Source organism: Cucurbita pepo, chromosome LG08 (genome assembly GCF_002806865.2).
Source record: "Cucurbita pepo subsp. pepo cultivar mu-cu-16 chromosome LG08, ASM280686v2, whole genome shotgun sequence".
Lineage (NCBI taxonomy): Eukaryota > Viridiplantae > Streptophyta > Magnoliopsida > Cucurbitales > Cucurbitaceae > Cucurbita > Cucurbita pepo.
In genome coordinates, this window is record NC_036645.1 from 8,902,071 (window position 1) to 8,919,247 (window position 17,177).

The window sequence follows — 17,177 nt, forward strand, 5'->3', positions numbered from 1 at the left end:
AAAATTTAAAAATTTTAAAAATAATAATAAACTAAGAAAAACACGCTTGGTTCCTCCATCAGCTTGAACCAACCAAACCTCCTACCTAAGTCCTAGAAATCAAAGTTGAACGAAAAGCTGCAATATGAATTTACTCTGCAAAAGTTTTTGATAATTACTGGTTGTCTGTCTTTTACGATTCTCCTCCCAAAATTCCAGTTGATGGGTCACTCATTACATTTTTCCATTTGATTTAACCAGGAAACTTAAGCGACGGGATTCGTGCATACGTGAGGTCAAGTTCAATCGTTACTGAAATACAGGTTCCTCCGAATACGGGTATTACATTGAAAATACCCCAAGAATGTAAATAATGTATGTTATGGAGAAAAAATAACATAACCGAAAGTGATAGATAGAAATCACTGCAGAAAAGGTCTCCAGGTCCTAAAAAATTTCTACCTAATGTAAAAGACCACAAATAGGAGTATCGATCATGGAAAACTGTTCTCTACCTTCAATTTTGGTATTATCAGTAGGACTTGACTCTCCCCTGAGGGTATATTCTCTCAACAGCACCAATTCTTTGAGGTGGCCATACAATATGTGACACCCTACCTTGAATCAAACCCATTGGTATCTGCCAGCAAAAGGCTTAGTTCAGTCAGGCTGGGCTAGACATGTCTCAAAAGCAGTAAAAAGGGAGTTCAACTCAAATCTCAGATACTTGCAGTAAAGTATTTCTCTGGAAACAGTAAATTAATTATCTATATTTTCTTAATGCTCTTTCATATGAAAACTTTGTTTTGAACTCTAAAAAGTATGATGATATTTTCAACTGTGTTTTTTCAATTCCCAAAAATTGTTACAAGAATAATTAAAGATCCCATCGAGGCTACCAATCCACATAAACTCTGGTTGCATCTCAAAACTAATAGCACACCCCAAAAGAAACATAATGTTAACTATAGAAGATGGTATCTTACCGGGCCAAAAGATCTCGAGTCCATGCTGCAATCTGAATTATCACCTTCAACCCAACAGTGTCCTTCTGGAACCTTTACAACGTCATATGTTTGACGAGTTCCAACCCAATCTCCTGGTAAGGCAATAACTCTTTTCACATGTTTCTCCTTGTAATTACTAGGGGATCTGCAATAGGTCAACGATTTATGGAAGGAAATTTTAATCAAATTGTTCAAGTCTCTGAGAGTAAATTTTATCCTCAACAACACCGTAGCCACAAACCCACACCAGCGAATACATTTTGTTTCAGGATTCAGTTCAGTTCAGGATTGTTCGAACTCAGTTTAAGAGTGATTTTGGGTAAGGACGCCTCTCCTAAATACTCTTTCAATTTCGATTAAGGTCTTCAAATTAATTTCTGACCACTAAGCCTTGTACTTGTTGCTTAGGAATCTACTGGATTATATTAGGAGCACTTTAAGTTAGTAGTTTCCACTTGTGGAGTTGTTTGGTGTGTGCCTACCAACTTTTCTAACTACATCATGTGAAGCATGTCTCTTTGAATTATTAAGTCTCCTTAAGTGTTTAAGCATGCTGAAATATGGTGTTGTGATAGGTTATGTGGTGTTTTTGAGATGTTGAACATATTATGTTTGTGGTGGATATGTGACTTAAGTTTATGAAATGTGACCTTTGATGATTTTTGAGCCTGTTGTTTGTTGAGTATGTTGTGATGAGCATGCTGAAATGCTGATATTGTCTGAAAACGCATGATGGTTGTGTAGGATAATGCATTTTAGTGAGATTGTACGATGTCAGAGGACCTTGTGTGTGATGAAGAAAAGTTGGGTAAATACCATTGTGCCTCAGGTAAAAATGGTCAGGGTGGTAGACCATTGACATAACTCGAAAGAGTCAGTCTCATATAGCTTTGCGAGAGCTAAATATTAGTGTTGAGTGACTCTGTGAAATCAAATGAGCTCGTTGACCTTGCGTGAGGATTGAGTGCACATGACATGATGTATTGATGCAAGTGTTGAGCATGTTGAATGTTTTACTTGTTTTATGTGCAAAGAGCATGTTTAGTTGTATGAGAGAAGCATTATGTTTGTTTTCTAGGTTGTATGTTGTTTGATGACTCCTCATGTGTGAGCCACTTACTGAGTATGCATTATGATGAACTCACCACCAAATTTTGAGACCATTAGCTAGTTATTCTATCTTCTTAATAGTTGGTTTGAGTTGGGAACTTACATTAGTACGAGTTGGTTAGTTCATTTATGGTTTGATTTACTGTTTAGTGTTGATGATTCATTTTGGGACTGGCATTTGAGTTGTATCATTGTTTGGAAGTTGGCTTGTTCTTAGAAATTTTGTTAAAGTTGGATAAGCTTAGTTTGTTCTCTTTTCTTGAATACTTTTGGTAAACTATAGTCTTGGTTTGGTTAAAATGACTTTGTACTTGGGTTTCATCAGGTAAAATATCATTGCTTTAAGTTGGTTATTTTAGGTGATGTTTTTTTTGTTTAAGGTTTTATTTAGAATGTTGAAAGAGTTCTTTATATTCAGGTAATTTGAAGTTAACTGTTAGTTCTTGAGTTGGAGCTTAGTATTTCTTTATCGGGTGCTCAATATTTGGGAAGTTACCATAGTTACGTTGTAATACTGTCAAAATTTGGGATGCGGTAAATTTGGGAAGAAGAGGACTTGAGGTTACAATCTCTTAACAGCGCAGGAAACAATAAAGGCTTTTTATCTATCTTACACTCCTGGCATGCTTTCAATCACATACATTTACCAATTACATCATCAAGACTATTACAATTCAGGAGCGAGATGGATCATTATGCTATCCATTACCTTAGATTAATTCAAATATGACGACGTAAATATAATTCGTACTATTTCTTTCACAAAAAATGACCATTTTTGTTAATGAGGAAACAAGCTTTTATTGAGACAAAATGAAAGAATAAAAAAGGACACAAAGATACTGCACACTAAGAGAAGGCAACCACCTAGCTATACAAAAAAAAAAAGAAGAAAGATCTCCAGTTCATAATAATTAGACCTAGCAGATAAGTACAAAAATACTTGGAAAACGATGTCCAAATAGAGTGACCACACCTCCTCCCAAGGTCTTATTCCTCTTGATCCAATTGCCCCAAAGGACTACAAAGAGGCCACAAAACTTGACCCCCATATTGAATATGCAAATGCAAAGAGTAATCATTTCGTTCTATGCAAATTGCAAGTAATGGAGTTGAGTTTTTCTTACTTTTGAGTTCTCTGTCTTTATTCTTCGATTGTATGGCCTTGGGAAGTTATTAAATTGGAGTCCAAATGTGATCTCTCAACGATGATTAATCAAATGGGCCTACAAACTAATAATGTTCAAAAGTCAACCAAGAAGAGCCAATCCAAATCTTAAATTATCTAGCCTCAACTCATTAAGATTCAAACCCTGAGCAATCCCAATCGAGCAAGACTATCTACATACGATGCACCGGATCATTCTTATATATAATTTGAGAGAGAGCGATGGGAAGGATAATGTGGGTTTACATAGGCCATTTTCTTAATCTAGAGCAGCCTTCATCATCCAATAAAAGAGGAACTAAATCAAGCTAATACCACAAAACACAATATAAGCGCCAGAACAGACAATACAGATAACGAAATTAGGCGCTGGAGGGAAACTTACCGGTAAACGATCACGTCACCCGGAGAAAATTGAAACTTCTCAAGGCAAAATTTCTCAACCAGCACGTAGTCATCTGAAAGCAAACCCAAGCATCAGATGGTATCAATTCCTAGCTACAACAAATATGCAACTTTCAGAAAATTACCACTAACAGGTCCTGCCAGAGAAGTGGCTCTAGGATTAAAAGTGGGAGACATTGAAGCACCCCGGATAGGGACAACACTCGCATAACGATCCGAAATCGTAACGCCAATAATTCCAAGTGTGAAACATTTCTTCGCAACGTTCCACACTAAACTTCGATTTGCCATTTCCAAAGTATACCAACTAGATGCATATCAAGTGCGAAATGGGAGTTCAGTAACTGCAACATGGAAAAATCTATAATGAAATAAGAACCCAAAAACAATTCAAAGTAGGCAAATAAAAACATTTGTTATCAATTCGAATTTTGAGCTTGCAGAACAGAATCAAAGCAATCCTCGAACTCGAATCGGAAGAAATTTGATGAAACTTACCAGATACGCGCAATTCGTCGAGTTTACCTAAAAATTGACAGTACACAACAGACAGAAACCGCAAGCCTTCCGGCAAGCAGCCCAATTATCCCAGTTGAAAAGATTAAAGAATATTATGAGAATAGGAAGCGGTCGATCGACGCTGAGAGATACAGAAGAATTCAATAGAAGATATTGTTTGCCAAATCCGCTGGTGATCGCTGCACTCACTCAGCGCCAAACCCTAACCATACAGTAAACGAAGGCGCGAACGAGCGAGCGCAAACAGAGAAATAGAAGAGGCAAATACTTTATTTTAATTTTCTTTTCTTTTCTTTTTTCCGAGTTAAAAAAAAAAAATGTAATTACTCAATAACTTTTTTTCCCTTTCAAAAAAATAAAAAATAAAATTAAAATTAAACGCAAGTAAAATCACGAGCAAGCTTGTCGACGTCATCGAGATAGGATCAAATCGCTCGTTTATCAATGGATTACAACATCAAACGGATAATACTTTGATTCTTAATAAGTAAACAAAACTAAACATCGAACTCGAATTACTGTACCCGATAATATTTATTTTTTTATCTTGAAATTTAATATTATACAATAATATAAGATTAAATTGTTGAGAATAAAATATTCTAAAATATAAAAATAAGACTTATTTCAAGCGTTAGTTGAGTCCCTTGTCCACATGGATCAAGAGCGAACACTCGTCGTTCACGGCATGGACAACCATAGCATCTAATTCAGTTGAACTCTCGATAATTGGGAATGGACGATAGTAACCTCATCTACAAAATAATAAATAAATAAATAAATAAATAAATAATAAAAAAATGTTAAAAGTAATTAGAAAAGTTACCATTTGTGAAGAAGAAACATATTGCAATGATAATATAGAAGAGGATGAGAATCAATCCCTTCATGTAATGAGAATTTCCATCCTATAAATTCATCATAATTTACAAAATTAGCCAATTAAATACAAAATATTCCATTTTTAAAAAATTTAAATATATATATATATATGTGTGTATATATATATATGTGCGGGTATATGTATACATATATGTGTGTATATGTATGTATGTATATATATGTGTGTATATATGTATGTGTGTGTATATATATATATATGTGTGTATATATGTATGTGTGTGTATATATATATATGTACCTGTAAAATGGATGACGAAGCCATTATTGAAAGAGCAAGGGAGGAAGTTTCAAGAACATTAAAATTAAGATCCATATTAATTCCCATAATCCAACCGACAATTACGCATAAAGGAACCTGAAAATTAAGAATAATTAATTTTATGTTTTATTAAAAATATAAAAAATTAAATTAGAGCATTTTAAATAATATAATAATATTAATAGCGTTGCAAAATGAACCCAAATTTATTACCACAAACATTGCTATTTGAGTTGCAGATCCTAAAGCAACACCTAAAGTTATATCCTGCATTTTAGCATTAAAAAAATATAATAATAATAATAATATTATGATTAAGGAAATTAATTAATTATATTAAGTGCATACCAACTTGTTCTTATAAGCAAATATGAGAGCTCCTGCGTGCTCGGCTGCATTTCCAACCAGTGGTAGTAATATCATGCTAAGGAACGTAACCGATAGCCCCCAACTTTTCGAAGCGTCCTAATTTTTCAACCATACAAAAATTAAGAAAGATATTGAAAATTGGAGGAAAATAGTTTAAAAAACCAAATAGTTATCGAGCAAAAACCTCTATTACCTCAATTGTAGCCACCACGTACTCCGACAACAAAGCAATGAGAACAGTAACGCCTACCAACCAAGCCACTGTGCTCCATATTCCAATCGTTGGTGCTTCTTGCACAACGTCGTCGTTGTATACATCTAGTTCCTAATAAAGATCGTCATTAACAAAAATAAAATAAAAATTTGGGTCATGTTTTAATGTTGTATAATTTAAATTTAATTTAATCATACCTTATCTGGTTCAAAAAATCCACGGTGAGTCCATAGTTGAAAGATCAAGTAAGCTACGTAAGCCACCAACATTACTATACTACTTGCTCTAGACAATCGCAGTGCGTCAGCTACAACCACATCAGTAGACCCTCTGACATAAGGGAACAACATTGGAAGCAAATGACATAAAAGCGCCAACAACAACATGTGTGAGTTCACCTCAGCTTGTCTCTATAAGAAAATGTTACAAAATTTTATAACGTACGATTAAAATATATATCTTCAACTAAGAAGCCAAGAACTAATCGCTTACTTGGTCATAGGTTTGTTGTCTTTTAAGGTTGACGATGCCACCAATGAAAAGCGAGGTTCCAAGAACGACCAGAAGGTTTGATAGAACCGATCCCAAAAGAGAGTACTTCACCAACTCGATTTTGTCCTTGCTAAGTGCAAATATTGCTATAATTAGCTCCGTCGCATTGCCACATGTCGCATTTAATAAGCCACCAACTAAGTATAAAAATACATGATTATAGTTGATCGAACCATGTCTAAAAAATAATAAATAAATAAATAAATAAATAAAAGGGAAGAAAATTACTTGTGGGGCCGGTGAAATATGAGATTTGTCTGCAAATATATGAATAAAGAATATTAATTTAAGTTAAATGATTGAAAAATAATATTGAAAATTCCAGAATGAAAACGACGTCGTTTCAGGCTTACTCCGTCAGAAAGCTCAGGCGTTCCGCAAGTGGAGCAAGCCCCAATAAGCTCAGAACGAAAACCCACGCCTGTAATTCCATTAAACATTTTTAAGAGATTATTATTTTTAATTAATTTATTTTATCTAAAATTTAAAAACTATTTCTATTTTAATTTTAAAAATTTTGGGTTTTATTTTTATTTTTTTTAAATAAAATTGAAATAGTTTTCACTTACTCTTCCGAAGCCAAGAGAGTCGGCCAACACAGCCAACGGAATCGCCGGAAAAAGAAACCAAATCTTCGTTCCCAAAATGACCTCTTGAAGATTCACAAGCAACAGCCTAAGACAACCGAAACGAACCTTGGAAACGAGGGTCAAATCGGACTTTCTCCGCAGCGATGACGACGACATGTTGTGAGCCGTCCGACCGATCAGCGAACTCTTGACGGCGCCGTTTTGCAAGATCGGCGTTTCTTGTTCGAAATCCATGTGTCTGCTAAATCCAAAGACTCTGTGAAATGGAATTCTTCTAAAAAAGTTGAGAATATATCGCAAATGGAATGCGTTTACATTTCATTTTCCTCTACCTCTTTTTCCAATATTTAATTATATTATTAAATTTTTTAATTTTAATTTCTTTTTAAATATAGAAATTCAATCATCTGACCTCTAACCTCTAACCTCTAACCTCTAACCTCTAGGGATTATTAAAAAAAATATTTATTTTTTATATGTATTTTATAAGTTAATTATAAATTTATTATATGTATTTTATAAGTTAATTATAAATTTATTAGAGACGAAAATTTATAATATAGCATGATGTAGGTCTTGGGAAGGAAGTTTCTTGTAAGTTTCAATCTTTCAAACACCATTTATCGCTTATAAATGACAATATTAAAGTAAATAAAAATAAACAAATATTAACGTTTTTAATGAGCAATCGTAGTCTATTTTGAATATATATTTGAACAAGTGTGAACAATTCTTATACATAAAGAAAAAGAAAAACTATATTTAAATTAAAAAATATCAAATATTATTTTAATTTTGAAATATTAAAAATATAATCAAATTGGGTTGTCCCGACTTCAGACTATATAATCATGGCCTGTACAATATGACAGTAGCTATGACGTTTATAAAGATCAAATATGAAATAAAGCGTTTGATATAACGTAACCAAAATTTAAATTTAGGATTGGATTGAATCGAATTGTAAAGAGATATACGTCACCAAAACAATACCATAATTGAGTTGAAAAAAAAGGTATAAGTAGTGGGCACTATGATGAGATAGACCATAAGGCCATGGTCCATATGAATTTTAAAGTGGGCGCTGTGATTAAAGGGCCCATTTGAGCCCATCCATAATCGATTAACCACTCATGTTAGAAACAATTTGCCTATTTTATTTATTTTTTAGTTTGTTTGATAATTATGAGTTGACTAATTGATTCTTAATTTGACTATGTTTGACGCAATTATACAAAATTTTATAAAAAATGATTAAATAATTAAATAATTAAATAAACGAAACAATTAGAAATAAATAAATATTATTCTTCTAAAAATTTATGTATTAATCAATTTAAATTTATTAAAATAAAATTGAAAAAGAAAAAAGAAAAAGGTTAAGAAGACGAAAATGACCCCAACGAACCACCGATTTCCACGTATCGAGTTCTTGGTGCGCAAAACGAGGGCTTCTTCAGACATTAAAATGCGTGGCTTTAACGGGCATTGGTGATTATGGAACGCACGTCCACTCTAAGCTTCCTGATCTCTTGTTAACAGCCGTTGGATGTGTATACTTTTTCTCAAAGATTGACGATTCTGTGGGCCCCATTTCTATGTAATGCCACGCGCTTAGGCTTGACGTGAATCGACGCGTCTCGTTCTCGATAAGATCATTCGAGAACAGCCACTACTTAAAGAACCCTTCTCTACCTTAATCTCTCGGCCTTCATTTCTTCTTCTTCTTCTTCTTCCACGGCCTTTTCATTGCGGCTGAATCCTCCCTCACTGCCTTTTTACTGTAGCGTTATTGGCCGGCGAAAATGGCAGGATCCGGCGTTGTAGCGGTGTACGGAAATGGAGCTCTGACTGAGACGAAGCAATCCCCCTTCTCTGTGAAAGTTGGATTGGCTCAAATGCTTCGTGGCGGCGTAATCATGGACGTTGTGAACGCCGAGCAAGCTCGTGTCGCTGAGGAGGCTGGAGCGTGCGCCGTTATGGCCCTTGAACGAGTTCCTGCGGACATACGAGCCCAGGGCGGTGTCGCTAGAATGAGCGACCCTCAACTAATCAAGGAAATCAAACAGGCTGTCACGATTCCGGTCATGGCGAAGGCTCGAATTGGCCATTTCGTTGAAGCTCAGATTCTTGAGGCCATTGGTATCGATTATGTAGACGAGAGCGAGGTTCTTACTCTCGCTGATGAAGAAAACCACATCAACAAGCACAATTTCCGCATTCCGTTCGTCTGTGGCTGCCGTAATCTCGGCGAGGCGTTGCGGCGCATTCGCGAAGGGGCGGCGATGATCAGGACTAAGGGCGAAGCCGGCACCGGTAATATCATTGAGGCGGTGCGGCACGTGCGGTCCGTGATGGGAGATATTAGGTTGTTGAGGAACATGGACGACGATGAGGTCTTCACCTTCGCCAAGAAGATCGCTGCGCCTTACGATTTAGTTCTGCAGACTAAGCAGCTCGGGAGGCTCCCGGTGGTTCACTTCGCCGCCGGTGGTGTAGCAACACCGGCCGATGCGGCGCTGATGATGCAGCTCGGTTGTGACGGCGTGTTCGTCGGCTCCGGTGTGTTCAAGAGTGGCGACCCGGCGAAGCGCGCCAGAGCGATTGTGCAGGCTGTTACTCATTACAACGATCCAGAGGTGCTGGCGGAAGTGAGCTGTGGGCTCGGCGAGGCAATGGTCGGACTGAACATGACTGATAAGGTCGAAAGGTTCGCGAATAGATCGGAGTAGACTGCCTTCTCCGGCATTTGGGTATGACGATCCCAAATCCTTTTCTGGATCTAAGCACATATAGTTTTCTAGCAATTTACGTCTAAACATATAGCTAGCTATAAGGAATTTTGATATCCTGTTTCACTGTTCGTATTGAATTGCTTATAAATCCCCTCTTTATTTCCTTCTCGAACATCTTACTTCATAATCCTCTGTATTTCATTTCTGATGGATTTTTCTCACCTTCGATTAAGAACAATGTAATCGAGAAATTATAGAAAACCAATAAAAGAACTGAATGGATGGTCTCATTCGTTTTCACCCACGGCTTGCAAGAGGCTAAGCAATTGGAGGAAGTAGTAAGAAACTCCTCCGCCTGTTGTGTATTGTAGTTTCTCTGGCCCTTCCACGGCCGGAAAGTTGCTGTCGACGGAGAAATTGAAGCTTCCGGCCAACCACCCCAAGTTCCAGTATCTTTCTTTGTTGAGCTTGGACATTGCGATCAAAGAGCCGAGCATACAAAGAACAGTTGAAAACATAGAACCGTGGAGGAGAAGAATCCACCATTTTGTGTTTAAAATTAGCCTAAAAATGCCTCATGTCAAAAAAGAAAAGCTAGTCAGTCCAATCCAATGTACCCAAAATGTACACATTTCAAAGTTCAAAGACGATTATACGTACCAAGTAGACAATATCTACCCGTGTATTTGGGCGGTTACACAATTGATCCTCGTCCTTCACAAGCAGCTACACATGCCCCTACCCTCTACCTCCACTCTAACATTCTCCAACTCACATGCACCTACCCTCGGAATCCATGGCCGTCGATGTCTCCTTTGGCCTACTTGCCTGAACCTTGTCGGATTTGAGAAGCTCCTGATCATTTCCTGCGACGGCTCTAACCTAAGATACGGCAGTGTTGGTCGTCGGGTTGTGGGTGTACCGTAATACACATGGCTGAGCTGCATGGCCATTGCTTGATTAGCTTCCCTAAGTCTGAACTTATCCAATAACAAATGGCGGCTTCTCCCTCTCTGTTGCTCCTCCTCAAAACAAGTCCTCGCTATCAGTTCTTCCTTTTAAGTGCACATACCAATAAACAAGACCAAGTGGCTATGACACTGAAGTGCTGCCAAATAATGTTTAAACTACATTAACTACTATGAAGTAAAGAGGAGTATAGCAGCATTCAATTTGCAGACGACGTAATTTTGAAGCTATAACTGAAGGCTTGCACTTGGACAAACTATGCTGGTCGCCTGTCGGTGACCCCTGAGAAGCAACAAAATTCTACAAAAACGTTGGATTTCCTCTTGAAAGACTGTTCTAAGGGGTAATGATATAAAAGAATTTAAATTTAAGAGTACAACTCCTTAAATGATTTGCAGTCTTGATGAAACAATAGAATACATTAACCTAAGGTGGAAACAACATACATTGTGGACATATCACCTAAGCTCTAAATGGAAAGAATGTGGAGATTGATTTCATAGCATGCTCTCCACTCAGCACGCTTGGATACTATCTGTATTGTAATTTTTCTCATGCTAAGGAATTCCATGGATCTGAAACCATTCAGGCATGTGAAATTTTTCGTGTAGAACGGGTCGGACGTCTTTTTCCAGGGCGAGGTGTTTGAGGAGCGGGAGGAGGACGTCTAAAAGCTGAAGAATGCACATCACAGAACAATGGGCAAGTGAGTATCTAATCATGGAATGGATCGAAGCCATTATCATAAGAGAAGTTTCTACCTGATTATCAGAAGGCTGTGCAGGAGAGAATGGAAGGCATGGGATTCCATTCAATGGTTGCAGTAAGAAACTAAACGGGTTGTTATCGATTATAACAACTCGAGAGAGATCTCTTCGTAAACACGATAGATCTTTTACGTGTTCTCTGTATTCTCTGCAATTTAAAGAAACATCTTTAAGAAATCTAATTTTGTAGTTCGTTTCAACAGCCTGATAATTTAAAGCAAAAGCTTAGAACACAAAATCTCTCATGGAAGGAAAAGCTTGCTTAATTGAGTTGTACCCCAGTCAAGAACAATCTCAGATTCTAAACCCAGTTAGAGGTAAATTACTTACGTGCTAACGGTGGATGGTCGATAAAGTCGAAGGCTAAATCTTCCCTCTGAATCGATTCGGTCGACCAGTGGTCTAGCATATCCTGTACATCGGAGCACAAATGACATATAGCAACGGGAGGAAAGTTACAAAAGATATTGATTAATCAATGCCAAACCTTCAAGACCAGCAGTGAATAAAATGAGTTCAGCAAATTCAGCAGCCTGACTCAAGAACTCGTGCAATCCAGGACGTTCAAATACAGTCACATGACTGATCTTTGGCTTTCCTTCATATTCCTTCAATACAGCTACCAAAATTAATCAACAGAACAAAATTTTCAAGTAGAGTTTAGAAAGAGAAATCCATGGGAGGTACCTTGTCCGAGGACACACATTCTAGCTGAAACCAATTCAAGCCAGCTTCTGTTGCCTGAGTGCGAAAAACGGCTGGCAAACTGGATGTTTCATATGCACAAACCAAGGTTTCATCCAAATCAAGAACAACCTGAGAGAGCAAATGAAGTATTGGAATCACAACATGACAAATGCATAAACATTACAGCAAACTTAGTTTATCTCAACATCGTAATAATAAGTTTCAAAATACAAATGGAAAATACTCAAATCAGTGAATCGCAAGCAGAGATGGAGGCAGTTTGTAGTGTCTAATGATTTCACAATGTCGCCAATCATCATTTTAGCCTTACATTTTCTTCAAAAACATACAAAGAAAGAAGAAGACGAAACGAACATTACCGTAATCTTTTCCAGCGGGCGATCTCGACTTCCACCGTCATCCACATCAGTGGGAGGGCTAAGTTTCTTAGCTGAAAGCTGATGGAGAGGAAGCTCAGCAATCGGCAAGGGCTTAAAAGAGGGAGAAGATGAGGCAAGAAGCGGCAATCTAACACCGACATAGGACAAAATCTGAGCCCAAGAAGGAGCACCACGCACGATCTGAGCAATTATATGAACAAAGAAAGAGAGCCAATCGATCAAAGCTTGCCATACTTGCAAAGACCTCGGCACACAGACCTCGGCTTGACCAATCTGCGCCATATCCACAACGAATCGCAGATACAGAGAGATCCCCAAAACTGACTCGATGCTTCAGAAAGAAAACGCGACTCGGCTTCTCTCTCTCTCTCAATCATTTTCAACAATAAACAAGAATTGAAAACGCCATGACGCAATTGGAAAATTCTGTGGCCGACGGAATTGTGGCGGTGATGGCAGGTGGCTTTTTGCCGCCCTGGCTCGGCTTGAAGGACTGCTTCCTTTACCTTTTTTTTTTCTTTTCTTTTAAATAATAATAATAATAATAATAACAACTTAATTAATAATAATTATCCTAGCCAAATAACGGTGATTTATTCCAATTCATTGATAAATAAATAATATTTTAAAATTATTTTTGGTGGTTCGTGAACTTAGCCCCCTACACGTCGCCGTCAAGCTGTGCTTAATGGTCACCGTGACCCCATTTAAAGGTTAATGTCTCTAGTTTTATTTATTTATTATTATTATTGTTTTCTTTGATTATTCCAAACCATTATCTATTCAGCTTTTTATTTTAATGTTACAACTGCTCATATTTTGTTGCATTTATTAGGAAGGATATTTTAGTTTAATTAATTTTTTAGTTACTCTGAAAATAGATTAATTTATTTATTTTATATTTATTTAGTTGATTAAATTAATAAAAATATATTGTTTAAAAAATATATATATTATTTAAAAAAAAAAAAGGATATTATTGTAATTTTATTAATGACGTTTTAATAATATTTTGGTCAAATAAATTATCTCAAATTCATCCGTAATACATTGTCGGGTATTTGAATAATATTAAAGTTAGTTGACCCTTTATCCAATCACAATTTAATGCAGCTAAATGGTTATTAAATTTAGTCACGGGAAATTAGCACACCTGTCTCTTAGGCCCATAATGGACGATGATTTGGGCCAGGCCCATGACACTCGAAGAACTTTATGAAATTTGGGCCGGAGTCAAACAGGCCCATTGTCACTTTTGTCATTCCATGATCATTCATCTGTTCTAAATTAATAAATAATCAAATTTTAATTTTTCTAAAATTTAAAAAATGGTTAATTGGAGTTCATCTTTAAAAAAAAGAGTGGTTGGGAAGTGAAAATTTGGAGTGGCAATAGTGAAATATTGGTTATCGTCAATTTACAATCCAACCTCCGGTTCTTCTGTGTCTCGCGGGAGCCGACGTTTACATGGATCTCTGCCGCTTACGCTCTCTTCTTTCCCAAACTCATGCATTGATCCTTCCTCCATTCATTCCCAATCCTTCTCCAAATTTCCATTTCTTCATGTGACTTCCGATTTCGTTCTCTCCTCTCAGATCTCCTTTCCGCCATGGAAATGCCATCCACCACTCCCAAAACCGTCGAGGAAATTTTCAAAGATTACGCCGGTCGCCGTGCCGCTCTTGTTCGCGCCCTCGCTCACGGTATTGTCTCCTCTCTCTCTCTCTCTCTCTCTCTAACTTCTCTTGTTTGCTTATTTCTTTTTTCCCTAGGAGATCACTGATTTTCATTTTCTTTTGTTGTTGTTGTTGTCAGATGTGGATGAATTTTACGGCCTTTGTGATCCAGGTGATGCGTAATTTTTTGCATTTGATTTCCTTACGAAGTTTATTATTTCTCTAAATGTTCATTTTCTTGCTGCTGGTGAATTTAACGAGCCTTTGATGTATAATGAATTGAGAAAATATTTCTTAATCTAGTTTAATGACGTAGTATCGGAAATTGCTTCAGATTGGATGCTTGTTCCACGAATTCGAAACTTAATTTTTGTGATCTTGATCTTGCGTTGAGATCCTGGGAATGTTCCTTTTTCCGTACACTTATGGTATCTTAATTAGCCAGTGACTGATGCATGTTATAATTTGTTGATTTATGCTCTTGTCTAGGTATGCAAAGTTTCGCACGGTCTGATATTAAGTTCTTCTCTGAAAGCAGGAATTACTATCAATTTTTGACGCCTCATATATTTTTCACCTTGATTTGTTCAGATAAGGAAAATTTGTGTCTGTATGGACATCCCAATGAAACATGGGAAGTTGTTCTTCCAGTAGAAGAGGTTCCACCGGAGCTTCCTGAGCCTGCACTTGGAATCAATTTTGCAAGGGATGGCATGAACAGAAAAGATTGGCTGTCTCTAGTGGCTGTACACAGTGATTCCTGGTTGCTCTCGGTGGCTTTCTATCTTGGATCAAGGCTTAAGCAAAACGAAAGGTAAACTTCTATTCTTTTGATTTTTTGCTTGCAGATTATAGGTCAGGGTCTGCTCAATGATATATTTTTAATCCTGCATTTGTCAATGATGTTTGTGAACTTCTAAGACTAATTTCAGTTTACTTTCTTAATGTTTCTTCTGGGATTATTTGCAAATGCTGTCTGCAACAAATAGGTTATAGGTTTATGGCAGAATACTTGAGCAATTTTTTATCAACCACACTAATTTCTTTGGTTTTCTCCTTTATTAACTATGTTACTGCCTGGATAATTGTTGAAGTTGAAGAGCTACTTAACTGTTTGTTTTATGTGATTATGTAATGATGTTATGTTCTGAAAAATCATGCACTAACTCCTTTCGTCTTACTAATCATATAATGACAGAAAGCGTTTATTTAGCTTGATGAATGATCTTCCCACTGTCTTTGAAGTTGTGACAGAATGGAAGCCTGTCAAAGAGAAACCTAGTGTAGATAGTGGAAGCAGATCACAAGGAAGCGCTAAGGTTAATTTAGTTGATCATGTTTTTTTAATAACTCATACTGAAATTTCTGTGTATAATTCTCTCATGGGGTTCGGTGCAAGGAATTCTCCGGAGGGGATTGAAGGATGTAATCCTCGTCTGTTATCGGTTTTCATAACATTGTCTAACCAAATTTTGGGGAAAATAACTTAACTTGACATGTCAATGTCATGTCTTCTTAAAGAATTTGAAGCAGTTAAACAAATTGTCTCAAGCTTCTGACTACCTATTAACTTGATACTTCTCTATTCTAGAGATCCAACGATGGGCAGGTGAAAAGCAATCCTAAACTTGCCAGACGAAGTATCGAGGAGGATGTCGGCGAACATAGCAAAACCCTCTGTGGTAGCTGTGGTGAAAACAGTACAGATGAGTTCTGGATTGGCTGTGACATATGCGAAAGGTGGTACCACGGAAAGTGCGTAAACATAACACCTGCTAAGGCTGATTGTATCCAACGATACAAATGTTCATTTTGCTGCATGAAGAAATGCAGGCAGTAGTAACGTAGAGGCAGACGAAGCACCCAAAAGCGCAAGTGCCGAATGATTCGAGTGACTGATGAAGTGTAGTATCAATATTTCCTTTATGTATGTATGAATTTGTAGTTAATATTGTTTACTTTAGAATGAATATCTCAACCCTATCCCATATGAGTCTTGGAACTTGAAGATCCATTCTTCTACTTGTATTTCTAATTGTCACAGAAGCATGTTCACAAACTGAGCTAATCTAATTTTGTCATTTAATTCAAACTCCTTCATGGGCAGGGCAACTTATGGGCTCACTTAAACCAATTTCATCAAGCCCAATTTTTCTAAATTGAGTCCAAGGGATAGAAACGAGTTGGGCTTCTTCGCTGGTTGGTGAGCCCAATCTCATCGAGCCCAACTTTTCTAAATTGAGTCCAAGGGATAGAAACGAGTTGGGCTTCTACGCTGGTTGGTAAGCCCAATTTCATCGAGCCCATCTTTTCTAAACTGAGTCCAAAGGATAGAAACGAGTTGGGCTTCTACGCTGGTTGGTAAGCCCAATTTCATCGAGCCCATCTTTTCTAAATTGAGTCCAGGGATAGAAACGAATTGGGCTTCTACGCTGGTTGGTGAGCCCAATTTCATCGAGCCCATCTTTTCTAAATTGAGTCCAAGGGATAGAAACGAGTTGGGCTTCTACGCTGGTTGGTAAGCCCAATTTCATCGAGCCCATCTTTTCTAAACTGAGTCCAAAGGATAGAAACGAGTTGGGCTTCTACGCTGGTTGGTAAGCCCAATTTCATCGAGCCCATCTTTTCTAAATTGAGTCCAGGGATAGAAACGAATTGGGCTTCTACGCTGGTTGGTGAGCCCAATTTCATCGAGCCCATCTTTTCTAAATGGAGTCCAAGGGACAGAAACGAGTTGGGCTTCTACGCTTGTTGGTGAGCCCAATTTCATCGAGCCCATCTTTTCTAAATTGAGTCCAAGGGCTGAAACGAGTTGGGCTTCTACACTGGTTAATGAGCCCAACTTCATCAACCCCAAATATTTTAAT

The 17,177-nt window shown here is 37.2% G+C and overlaps 5 protein-coding genes across 8 annotated transcripts; 2 read left to right on the plus strand and 3 right to left on the minus strand.

The window, feature by feature from the left end:
* Nucleotides 1-242: 242 nt before the first annotated feature.
* LOC111799640 (mitochondrial inner membrane protease subunit 2) lies at nucleotides 243-4,429 on the minus strand. Of its 2 annotated transcripts, none has more exons than XM_023683061.1 (5): nucleotides 4,168-4,429; nucleotides 3,795-4,013; nucleotides 3,650-3,722; nucleotides 966-1,131; nucleotides 243-619 (listed from the first exon to the last, which is right to left on the minus strand). In XM_023683061.1, exons 2-5 carry the CDS (start codon nucleotides 3,958-3,960, stop codon nucleotides 512-514), a joined length of 513 nt encoding a protein of 170 aa, XP_023538829.1. In that variant the 5' UTR covers nucleotides 3,961-4,013; nucleotides 4,168-4,429; the 3' UTR covers nucleotides 243-511. The 2 variants fall into 2 exon arrangements, with proteins under 2 accessions (XP_023538829.1, XP_023538830.1); XM_023683062.1 differs by having other exon boundaries at nucleotides 3,795-4,030.
* A 247-nt stretch (nucleotides 4,430-4,676) lies between these two features.
* Nucleotides 4,677-7,373, minus strand: LOC111799971 (vacuolar cation/proton exchanger 3-like). The gene is made up of 11 exons (XM_023683518.1): nucleotides 7,055-7,373; nucleotides 6,839-6,906; nucleotides 6,714-6,742; nucleotides 6,426-6,622; nucleotides 6,131-6,343; nucleotides 5,913-6,044; nucleotides 5,699-5,815; nucleotides 5,564-5,617; nucleotides 5,330-5,446; nucleotides 5,015-5,096; nucleotides 4,677-4,943 (listed from the first exon to the last, which is right to left on the minus strand). Exons 1-11 carry the CDS (start codon nucleotides 7,307-7,309, stop codon nucleotides 4,894-4,896), a joined length of 1,314 nt encoding a protein of 437 aa, XP_023539286.1. The 5' UTR covers nucleotides 7,310-7,373; the 3' UTR covers nucleotides 4,677-4,893.
* A 1,413-nt stretch (nucleotides 7,374-8,786) lies between these two features.
* Nucleotides 8,787-9,973, plus strand: LOC111799973 (probable pyridoxal 5'-phosphate synthase subunit PDX1). The gene has a single exon (XM_023683521.1). It carries the CDS (start codon nucleotides 8,881-8,883, stop codon nucleotides 9,805-9,807), a length of 927 nt encoding a protein of 308 aa, XP_023539289.1. The 5' UTR covers nucleotides 8,787-8,880; the 3' UTR covers nucleotides 9,808-9,973.
* LOC111799974 (carboxy-terminal domain RNA polymerase II polypeptide A small phosphatase 1-like) lies at nucleotides 8,789-13,138 on the minus strand. Of its 3 annotated transcripts, XR_002815944.1 has the most exons (8): nucleotides 12,614-13,138; nucleotides 12,234-12,362; nucleotides 12,034-12,154; nucleotides 11,877-11,958; nucleotides 11,541-11,694; nucleotides 11,226-11,453; nucleotides 10,471-11,061; nucleotides 9,995-10,374 (listed from the first exon to the last, which is right to left on the minus strand). XR_002815944.1 is itself a non-coding variant. In XM_023683522.1 (6 exons), exons 1-6 carry the CDS (start codon nucleotides 12,914-12,916, stop codon nucleotides 11,337-11,339), a joined length of 906 nt encoding a protein of 301 aa, XP_023539290.1. In that variant the 5' UTR covers nucleotides 12,917-13,138; the 3' UTR covers nucleotides 10,468-11,336. The 3 variants fall into 3 exon arrangements, 1 of the variants encoding a protein (XP_023539290.1); XR_002815945.1 differs by lacking the exons at nucleotides 9,995-10,374; nucleotides 10,471-11,061 and adding an exon at nucleotides 8,789-8,801 and having other exon boundaries at nucleotides 11,235-11,453; XM_023683522.1 differs by lacking the exon at nucleotides 9,995-10,374 and having other exon boundaries at nucleotides 10,468-11,453.
* Nucleotides 13,139-13,994: 856 nt separating this feature from the next.
* On the plus strand, nucleotides 13,995-16,375 carry LOC111799975 (PHD finger protein ALFIN-LIKE 1-like). Its single transcript, XM_023683523.1, has 5 exons — nucleotides 13,995-14,337; nucleotides 14,450-14,482; nucleotides 14,902-15,124; nucleotides 15,509-15,629; nucleotides 15,902-16,375. The coding sequence occupies exons 1-5, from the start codon at nucleotides 14,244-14,246 to the stop codon at nucleotides 16,148-16,150; spliced, it is 720 nt and encodes a 239-aa protein (XP_023539291.1). The 5' UTR covers nucleotides 13,995-14,243; the 3' UTR covers nucleotides 16,151-16,375.
* Nucleotides 16,376-17,177: the final 802 nt, after the last annotated feature.

Bases quoted from the DNA above. Each gene is read 5' to 3' on its own strand.
- LOC111799973 (XM_023683521.1), top strand. From the start codon at position 8,881: ATGGCAGGATCCGGCGTTGTAGCGGTGTACGGAAATGGAGCTCTGACT.
- LOC111799975 (XM_023683523.1), top strand. From the start codon at position 14,244: ATGGAAATGCCATCCACCACTCCCAAAACCGTCGAGGAAATTTTCAAA. The intron at 15,125-15,508 runs GTAAACTTCTAT...ATATAATGACAG, and splicing joins AGGCTTAAGCAAAACGAAAG to AAAGCGTTTATTTAGCTTGA. The intron at 15,630-15,901 runs GTTAATTTAGTT...TCTCTATTCTAG, and splicing joins GATCACAAGGAAGCGCTAAG to AGATCCAACGATGGGCAGGT.
- LOC111799974 (XM_023683522.1), bottom strand. From the start codon at position 12,916: ATGGCGCAGATTGGTCAAGCCGAGGTCTGTGTGCCGAGGTCTTTGCAA. The intron at 11,959-12,033 runs GTTTGGCATTGA...TCCGATGTACAG, and splicing joins ATTCACTGCTGGTCTTGAAG to GATATGCTAGACCACTGGTC. The intron at 11,454-11,540 runs GTAGAAACTTCT...TGCATTCTTCAG, and splicing joins CACAGCCTTCTGATAATCAG to CTTTTAGACGTCCTCCTCCC.
- LOC111799640 (XM_023683061.1), bottom strand. From the start codon at position 3,960: ATGGCAAATCGAAGTTTAGTGTGGAACGTTGCGAAGAAATGTTTCACA. The intron at 3,723-3,794 runs GTAATTTTCTGA...GTTTGCTTTCAG, and splicing joins TCTGGCAGGACCTGTTAGTG to ATGACTACGTGCTGGTTGAG. The intron at 1,132-3,649 runs GTAAGTTTCCCT...GACCTATTGCAG, and splicing joins GGTGACGTGATCGTTTACCG to ATCCCCTAGTAATTACAAGG.
- LOC111799971 (XM_023683518.1), bottom strand. From the start codon at position 7,309: ATGGATTTCGAACAAGAAACGCCGATCTTGCAAAACGGCGCCGTCAAG. The intron at 6,743-6,838 runs GTAAGCCTGAAA...ATATATTTGCAG, and splicing joins CGCCTGAGCTTTCTGACGGA to ACAAATCTCATATTTCACCG. The intron at 5,097-5,329 runs GTACATATATAT...ATGAATTTATAG, and splicing joins CTTCGTCATCCATTTTACAG to GATGGAAATTCTCATTACAT.